This window comes from Alosa sapidissima, chromosome 24 (assembly GCF_018492685.1).
Source record: "Alosa sapidissima isolate fAloSap1 chromosome 24, fAloSap1.pri, whole genome shotgun sequence".
NCBI lineage: Eukaryota > Metazoa > Chordata > Actinopteri > Clupeiformes > Clupeidae > Alosa > Alosa sapidissima.
Window position 1 is genome coordinate 28,754,583 of NC_055980.1, and position 10,000 is coordinate 28,764,582.

Sequence of the window (10,000 nt, forward strand, 5' to 3'; positions counted from 1 at the left end):
GGGAGGGCTGGGTGTGTTTTTGTGTGTGTTAGGTACACAGGCTTCTGACCGATGTGTGTGTGTGTGAGAGAGAAACAGACACCTGAGGGTGTGTGTGAGAGAGAGCAAGGTAGAGAGAAGCTTGTGTGTGTGCGTGTGTGTGAGAGAGAGAGAGCAAGGTAGAGAGAAGCTTGTGTGTGTGTGTGTGTGTGTGTGTGTGTGCAGACTGCTCCCTACAGCACAATGGGTGTGTATAGACTCCCTGAAGCTCAGTTTCTCATGCTGTTTATACATGTGTGGAGGTAAACAAACAAACAACAACAAAAGAGTATTATATCTATATATCTATATTCTGCGCAGCCTTCGTAGGTTTTGCACTTGTCAGCTACCTAGTGTGTGTGCATGTCTTTCACATATCGCCATGGTAACCCAGATGCGCTCAGCAACCCGCCGCTGAGCTGGGCCAACACAGGGTGCCCGAAGGGAATAAACAAGGAAATAAAGACACAAACAAACAAGTAAACAAGTCAACACATGGGCTACTGAAGGCGTGGTGTGGCTGTTGGCCCGGTCAGGAGGAGGAGGGCCAGGAGGCACTGGTCACTCTGGGGTACCTCACTGCAAAGTCTCACCCCAGAGTGTGTCTGACCGCCTCCTAGGGCCCTCTGTGTGTGTGTGTGTGTGTGTGTGTGTGTGTTTATCATGACAGGAGGCCACAATGGTGAGGTTTTACACTGCATACTCTGTGTCAAACTTTGTATTCTTGAAACCCCTGCATTCTATCAAACACCCCTGCTTCCTGGTTTTGACATGTTCCCCCAGGTCACGCTCCCTTCGGACTGTTCCATCTGCAGTGACGGATAGGGCTGGTGTTTACAGCATGCCTGTGTGTCAATAAGAAAATAAACAAATAAACTTGTTTCTGTAAAACTTCTGGCAAATGTTGAATAAAGTGTCAACTTTATAGTTACCTGCCGAGACAGCTTGATGTGTCCTTTGGGTGTGTGTGAGATGAACTGAGTGTGTGTGTGAAGGAAGGGGAGATGAGTGTGTGTGTGTGTGTGTGAAGGTAGGGGAGATGAACTGAGGGCCAGATGTACTAACGCTTTTGCGCCCATTTCAGGCGTATTTGTTTCGCAATGTGCGTGTAAAATCATTGCGAGGTATATACAAACAGGCCGCAATGATGTAAAAGCGCAAACTGCCTGTCGCGGGAGCTGAAAGTGGCAGATTGCGATTGTCATGTCATGCATATGCATTCATGGGAGGATCCAGGGGAAAGTGGGAGTTTAGCGTAAAAAGATGGGAGGGGAAGAGTAAAGAGCGCCTAGTTATGTATTCCGCGGTATGTACAAAGACTGCTCCTGAAAGCGCACGTCTATTCTGCGCCTAAATACTTCCGGCTTGTAAAAGCAGGTGTTAATCCACATTGCAGTTCAATGCGTCAATAAGAGAACCTTTCAAAGACAACAGAATCGCTATTTAGAACACCAGTTTTTGTGGTGAAAGTATTTGTACTACCAAAAGCAACCTTAACTTTCGTTGGCCTTTCGCATGTCTTACTTTCACTTTCACGTCATTCACTTAAACTTTCCTACTTGCTAGATTTGACCAATCTTCCATAGCACCTTCCGTGCACAAGTAGTTTGAGTAGAACTACTGATCTTCATTATCTCCCTGCTTGTTGACATCTTATCATGTATGGTATTATTTCATGATCGCTAAACGTTTGATTCTTTTTAATGTTGTCATCAGTTAACTTCATTCAACTGCGCTTGTATGTAGGCGCTGCCATTCAGTTGTGGCCGTTCGTAAATTGCGTTTATGGGCGGAGAAGGGCAGAGAAAGGCGCAGTTTACACTAAGGATTGAACGATTGATAAATACGACGGAAACTTGGGTCTGACAGCGCTCGCAATCTGCGGTGTGTCTATGGCGCTGATAACGCTACATTCACAAATGTACGTACATCTGGCCCTGAGTGTGTGTGTGTGTGTGAGATTTTAAACTCCCTTCCAGATTGACATAGCTCTTGTTTTTCACGGAAAGAGTTAAGTATCATTTTGACACTGGAAGTGGTATTTATGCATGCACACACACACACAAGCGTAGACACACACACAAAATAAAAAAAATAAAAAAAATAAATTCTAAATCCCTGCTTGGATGTTTTTCCAAGGGAACAGGATTGCATGGTTTCCGGAACAAATGCTTATGAGAGTTTTTGATAACTGTTGTGTGTGTGTGTGTGTGTGTGCATAGGATATCTCCCTAAACATACACACACTCTCACATCACACACACATGAAGAGATGATGACTGACCATAATAAATTAAGAGTTTTCTTTTTATTTCTTAACACAAAAATCATAAACATATCCACTTCATATTTTTGCATGAATATGTTTGAATATGTTTTTACCTGAGCATCCCATTATATTAACTGACATCCAGATACACACACACACACACAGTATACATCCAACTGTAAGCTCTGCTGAAAATGTTATCATATTGGTCATATTGGATAGACAGTTCATTTTTAATATAACTGTATACATGTGTGGGTGAGTGTGTGTGTGTGTGTACATTTGTGGGTGAGGGTGTGTGTGTGTGTGTGTGTGTGTGTGTGTGTACATGTGTGGGTGAGCGTGTGTGTGTTTGAATCCTGCTGTGAGAATGAGGCCTATGAGCCTGTGGTCCAATCTAAATATGTGGTCACATGAGCTCAGACACACACACACACACACACACTTCCTCACACTCACTCACACACTGGCGTTTAGTGTGTGTTGGTGTGTGTGGTCAGTAGGGATGGAGAAATGACCGCCAGGCCAGGATCGGGCACACTCAGCGGCATAGCAACCAGGGTCGTGACCTCTGAGCCGGGGATGCTGGGAGTCAGGAAGTATGCGGTGCCCTCCAGGGTCGTCATGGTGACCGGTGTGTGAACCACTGTGCTCTGGGGGGTGGGGCTTAGCACCTGGATGGACACGTCTGATTGGTTGAGCTGCTCTAGCTCCCCAAGGTCAACCAGCTCAGAACCCACTGCACACAAACACACGCACACACACACACACACACACACACAGAGAATAGAGATTCATCAGCACTAGACGAAGGACAAATACAGAACAGGAGGAGAGAGATCCAGAGGGGACTCAACATAGGAACGAGGGAGAGGGAGAGAGATGGGAGAGAGGGAGAGAGATGGAGGGAGGGAGAGAGAGATGGAGGGAGGGAGGGAGGGAGGGAGAGAGAGAGACCCATTCGAACCCATTGCCCTCTATTTTAGTGATGTGTGGGGTCCACTTACAAACCAAGATTTCAATCAATGGGAAAAACACCCTATTGAAACCCTCCATACAGAGTTTTGCAAATTCATCTTAAAAGTACACAGATGTGCCACAAACAATGCCTGCAGAGCTGAACTAGGTCAATATCCTTTAATTCTAAAAATACAGAAAAGAGCGATCAAATTCTGGAAACACCTGAAAAGTAGTGACCCCTGCTCATTCCATTATAAAGCCCTTCAGTACCAGGAGATGAACAAAGAAAAATGTTCCCTAACTAAGCTGGTCCTGAGTTTGATCTCATCAGACCACTTCACACACGAATGCCCCACTGACACCGCAATATCTGAATCACAAAGCAACTGAAATTAGGATAAACCAAATTACAAAAACTATTAAACAAAATTACATAATCCACTGGAAGAATCAAACAAAAAATCAAAGTAAAATGCAATTCTATTTGGCCTTAAACAGAGAATATCAGCTAGCACCCTACCTGACACACATTCAAGACAAAAACCTGAGAACCACACTGACAAAGTACAGACTCAGTGAACATAGCCTGGCAATAGAAGTGGGAAGGCACAGACAAACATGGCTGCCGAAAGACACTAGACTGTGCCACCACTGTGACCTAAACACAGTAGAGACAGAGATACACTTCCTGACACAGTGCACAAAATATGTTAACAATATGTTAACCCTGAATTCCTGCAAGCAAGCGATGAGGAGAGGCTTCCATTCCTCACTGGAGAGAAAGAGAAATGCCTCCTCCTTGCCGCTCAATACGTATATTCCTGCCATAATAAAAGGACCTGCTGATGTAAAACTTACACTACCTAAATATGAACATATACTCATACATACACACAGACACACACACACACACACACACACACACAAGGATACAAGGATACAAGGAAGTTTATTGTCACATGCATATAGTTACTGGAAGTAAGAAATGCAGTGAAATTATGTCTGGTGTCAGCCTATTTGTGCATTAATGGGGGGGGTAAAAAGTGCAGTAGAAGAGGGGTTTAGTAGATTAAGTGGCAAGGGCTGCATAAAAAAGGTGGGGGAGGATTGGGATTGGGTGGGGGGGCACCAACAAGGAGCACCCAAGAGCAACAGGGGCAAGGAAAAACTCCCTTACCAAGGAAGAACCCTTGGGCAGATCCACGGCTCAAGGGGCTAACCCAACTGCCAGGGGTCTTGGTGTGTGTGTTGGGGGGATGACAGGGGAGATGGGATAGTGTGCTGTGTATGTGGGGAGAGGGCAGTGTGCAATATGTGTGTTGGAGAAGCTTCCTCATGAGACAATGTGCTGTGTATTGAGGGGGGGGGGGGGGCAGTGTGCTGTAAGTATGTTGGGGATGTGTGTTGGAGAAGCTTCCTGATGAAATAATGTGCTGTGTATGTGGGGGGGGGGGGGGCAGGGACTTACTATTGCAAGCAGAGTACTGTATGTAATGTATGTGAGTGATGACAGTGAAGATGTGTGTGTGGGCGGGAGGGGAGTGGAGCAGTGACTGTGTGTGTGTGTGTGTGTGTAGTGTGTAGGTGGGTAGGTGGGGGCAGTGTGCTGTAAGTATGTAGAGGATGTGTGTTGGAGAAGATCCTGAAGACAATGTGCTGTGTATGTGTGGGGGGGGGGGGGGGGCAGTGTGCAGCAAGTATGTAGAGGAGGCTTACTGTAGCAAGCAGTGTGCTGTATGTATGTGAAGTGATGACAGTGATGATGTAAGTGTGTGTGTTGGGGGGGGGGGGGGGGGGGGTCAGGGACTTACTATTGCAAGCAGAGCACTGTATGTAATGTATGTGAGTGATGACAGTGAAGATGTGTGTGTGGGCGGGAGTGGAGCAGTGACTGTGTGTGTGTGTGTGTAGTGTGTGTGTAGTGTGCTGTAAGTATGTAGAGGATGTGTGTTGGAGAAGATCCTGAAGACAATGTGCTGTGTATGTGGGGGGGGGGCAGTGTGCAGCAAGTATGTAGAGGAGTGCTAACACAAGCCCACACAAACATGCAGACACATACACACACCCTTTTCCATTGCCATAGTTCATAATTCATATTTGTGTACAATTATCATTATTGAAAACAAATGCTTTGGCAATACTGTACAACGTTATGGTCATGCTAATAAAGCTCCTTTTGAATTTGAATTTGAATTTGAGAGAGAGAGAGAGAGAGGGATGGGAGAGGTTATCCATGGAACCGAGCTGCACCAATCACATCACTGTATCTCAGTGTTTCTCAAACTTCTTCAGACTCACTCTACATGACATCATCAGCTACATGACATCATCAGCTCCTGGACTCACTCTACATGACATCATCAGCTACATGACATCATCAGCTCCTGGACTCACTCTACATGACATCATCAGCTACATGACCCATCAGCTCCTGGACTCATTCTACATGACATCATCAACTACATGACATCATCAGCTACATGACATCACCAGCTCCTGGACTCACTCTACATGACATCATCAGCTACATGACATCATCAGCTCCTGGACTCATTCTACATGATAGTGAAGTCAAATTCCTGCTCTTTAATGATCTTGTCCTTCTTTCACCAACAGAGAAGGACTCCAGACTCAACTAGACCCTCTTCAAAAGTTCTGCCAGACCTGGGACTTGGCTGTTAACACAAATAAAACTAAAATATTAATCTTCCAAAAAAGATCCAGATACCAGGGGAAGACTACCCATATTTATATTAGGACCAGGAAGTCGACCATGCACCAGATGTCACCTACCTAGGCCTTAGAATCAATAATATACATGCACCAGATTAAACACTACCTACCTAGGCCTTAGAATCACTAATAAACATGCACCAGATGACACCTACCTAGGCCTTAGAATCACTAATAAAGGATCAGACTAAGAGACAAGGCACGGAGGGTTTTTTATGCAATAAGAAGATAAATTCCTTTCGAAATCCCAGTCCAAATCTGTCTTAAACTGTTCTCATCAGTAATTTCCAAATTTCCCTCAAGGGATCAAAAGAGTATATATACTTATACTTATACTTGAAAGTAAAATCAAGTCATTTTCATCTTTTTACCATGTTGCCAGGGATGGGCAGTATTTCTAATATGTACATGTATTTCAAATATGTACAGTATTTCAAATGCAAAATACTATTTTGTAATTGAAACACTTGAAGAACACTTTTATTGAAATAGTCTGGCGAGGTGGGGCCACGGGTTGGCACATTCCCGGTATGGACCTGCTGCATCTTCATCCATTGTTTCGTCCATGGTTTCGTCTCTTATCTAAATCTGACCATGGAGTTGACTTTGGCGGAAAGCTGATGGTGATTGCTGATAGGCTGTCCCAATCAATGGTGCCTGCACAATCCAATCACATTTGAGAGGGAAACAACAAATTGAGGGTTTCCGAGATTTTTCTTTTTTCCTTTTTTAAAAAAAAAAAAGTAACGGGTACTCACGGTTATGGATAGAAATGTAGTGGAGTAAAGAATACAATATTTGCCTCTCAAATGTACTTGAGTAAAGTCATGAGTACTCCCCAAAAATGATACTCAAGTAAAGTACATATCCCTCAAAATTGTACTCAAGTACTGTACTCAAGTAAATGTACTCCGTTACTGTCCGGCTCTGCTAAAGGCCCAAGACCAGGCCACATCCACACACACACACACACACACACACACACACACATCCAACACTCTAAAGGCCCACACACACACACACACACACACATCCAACACTCTAAAGGCCCAAGACCAGGCCACATCCACACACACACACACACATCCAACACTCTAAAGGCCCAAGACAAGGCCACACACACACAAACACACACACAAACACATCCAACACTCTAAAGGCCCAAGACCAGGCCATATCCACACAAAATGTTTGGATAACCAAACCCCCAGAACCGAAAAGCCATTTATGATGATTATTGGCGATCTAAAACACAATCCCAAAGCAAAAGGCATTGGACCCTAAACAGGACATTTTGCATATTACCTAACAAATTTAAGAAGCACACGAACGAAATACACACTCAGTGAACAGCGCTTAGCCATATAAACAGGAACAAAATACAGACTCAGTGAACAGCGCTTAGCCATATAAACAGGAATGAAATACACACTCAGTGAACAGCGCTTATATAGCCATATAAACAACAGGAATGAAATACAGATTCAGTGAACAGCGTTACATAGCCATAGAAACAGGAAGACACAAAAAGACCTGGCTGCCAAAAGACCTAAGAACGTCTATGTCACCAGTTGAGAGACACACAGTGATTTCTATGTATGTGCACAACTGCACATACACCCCCCCCCCCACAGACACAGTAATAATAGTAATAATAATAATAATAATAATAATAATAATAAAATGTTGTTGTTTTTTTAACAATTTGTTTTTCACTTTGTCTATGTACTCCTACTCCTGTGTAATTGCTTATGTCCTGATTTTCTAGCCTAGAAATCTAGACGCACCCTAGCGGCATAGTATAGTATGGTATAGTATAGTATGGTATGGTATGGTATGGTATGGTATAGTATGGTATAGTATAGTATGGTATGGTATAGTATGATATGGTATGGTATGGTATGGTAGCCTAGAAATCTAGACACACCCTAGCGGCATAGTATAGTATAGTATGGTATAGTATGATATGGTATGGTATGGTATGGTAGCCTAGAAATCTAAAATTAAACTTTCTATCAGGCCAATCAAATCGTGTATAGAGTCGGTAGGCGGGCTTAACATAATGATTGATGGCAGAGTTGCAACGGTTTGGCTTGAATTCCCTGCTACTGGAAAACAAATAAGATAATGTTGCTGTTGGCCAACAGTGTGACACGAGTTAAGCTTTTATTAAGTTGGCAAAAGTTTGACCTAGCCAACTAGCTCCGCTGGTGGGAAACGCATGGGACTCATAGCGCTGTCCTATTGGTGCAGAGAGATTTCGAAAGACAACCGATTATCCCGCCCCTCGGACTGAGCTCTGCGAACGGTGAGTGCCCAGACCCTACATTTTAATGTGGGTCTGGCTCGTCAGGCTAACATTTATGTACTTTGGCAATAAAATTGTCTAACTATTTGTCATGTCAATAACCTTTTGAATTCGAATTGAATTGAATTGTGAGAGAGAGAGATTGATGATGGGGTGAGGAAGGGGTCGAGAGAGAGGAAGACAGAAGGAAAGAGAGAGAGAGAGAGAGGGAGATGTAAGCCTGAGTCTAACAAATATGTTAATAATGCTGCAGAACAACGAGAGAGAGAGGGAGAGAGAGAGAGACGGACAGACAGGGGGGTTGTGAGGAGGGGAGTGAGAGAGTGAATCAGCTGATGTCAATGCAACGCTTGTTTGAATTGTGACGGTCAGAGACGTTCATCTCATCTCCAGACTGCCCGCAAAAGACCTTTACACACACACACACACACACACACACACACACACACACACACACACACTCACACACACACATACATACACACAAACACACATATACACACACATATACACAAACTCAGTCTTTGTTTGGGTGACAGTGAAGATGACTGACAGGCCTCAAGACAAACGAGAGGAGCATTCATCTCTACACACACACACACACACACACACACACACACACATACAGATATAAGCTCACAAACACACACACACACACACAGACACACTTGAACTAGAGGCTCCTTCCTTCTTCCTTCAATGCTTGTTTATCAGTAGCCATGTTTACTGTACATGGACACTTTTAATAAGATTACAAAAGGAATAACGGCTCAATCGGAATGATTTAATCGAAATTACAAAAAAGCTCTAGCACAATACTGACCAAAGCACTTTTAACATAAAGCCCCGTTGATTGAGGTCTGGGGGCCAGATGTACTAACGCTTTTACGCCCACTTCAGGTTTATTTGTTTCGCAACGTGCGCGTAAAAAAATGGCAAGGTATGTACAAACAGGCCGCACTGAGGTAAAAGCGAAGAGTGTTTGCCGCGTAAGCTGAGAATGTCAAATTGTGCTTTTCCGTCTCATGCATATTCAGAGGAGGGTCAGGAAAGCCCATGAAAGCGCATGTTTATTTTGTGCCGAAATATTTCTGCCCTGTAAAAGCAGGTGTTTAATGCGGTTTGTGGTTAAATGCGTCAATAACAGAACCTTTCAAAGACAACAGAACCACTATTTAGAGCACCAGTTTTGCGTCTTTGTACTATATCAAACGCAACCTTAACTTTCGTTGGCCTTTCGAATGTCTTACAATCTTCTATAGCCTACGTGCACAAGTAGTTTGAGAACTACTGCTCTTCATTATCTTCCTGCTTGTTCACATCATGCATTGTATTATTTCATAATTGCTAAACGTTTGATTCCTTTCAATGTCTTCATTCAACTGTGCCTGTGATTGAAGTATGTCAATCAGTTGTTATCGTTTGTTGTGAATTCAAGGCGCTGTTTACCCGATGAACTGCAGGTTTGATAAATACGACGTTAGCATGTGTCGTCGTATTAACAAGTGTCATAGTGCGGTTTCTGCGGGTTAGCCATGGCGTTGGTAACGCTACGTTCGCAAATGTACATACATCTGGCCCACAGAGCACTGTCAATCGGAAGAAAAGTGAAAAAAAAAACAATGAAAAAAAAAAACAAATCGTTGCTACCTAATTGAAGTTAGTGGGCTAGCGGCTAATGCAGCCCAGTGGCTACAAAACTATGTAGTGAC

General features: G+C 43.6%; 2 protein-coding genes across 3 annotated transcripts in view; one reads left to right on the plus strand and one right to left on the minus strand.

The window, feature by feature from the left end:
• The window catches only part of gprc5ba (G protein-coupled receptor, class C, group 5, member Ba), a 28,556-nt gene extending 27,607 nt beyond the window's left edge, over nucleotides 1-949 (plus strand). For both annotated transcript variants that reach the window (XM_042081806.1, XM_042081805.1), the window contains exon 4: nucleotides 1-949. This exon is cut by the window's left edge and continues 3,319 nt beyond it. The gene's annotated coding sequence lies outside the window, so the exon portion shown is untranslated.
• A 1,357-nt stretch (nucleotides 950-2,306) lies between these two features.
• The window catches only part of iqck (IQ motif containing K), a 44,736-nt gene continuing 37,042 nt past the window's right edge, over nucleotides 2,307-10,000 (minus strand). Inside the window, exon 9 of the mRNA XM_042081815.1 lies at nucleotides 2,307-3,026. Coding sequence (XP_041937749.1) covers nucleotides 2,761-3,026 — 266 coding nt within the window. The 3' untranslated portion in view covers nucleotides 2,307-2,760. The remainder of the gene's footprint in view (nucleotides 3,027-10,000) is intronic.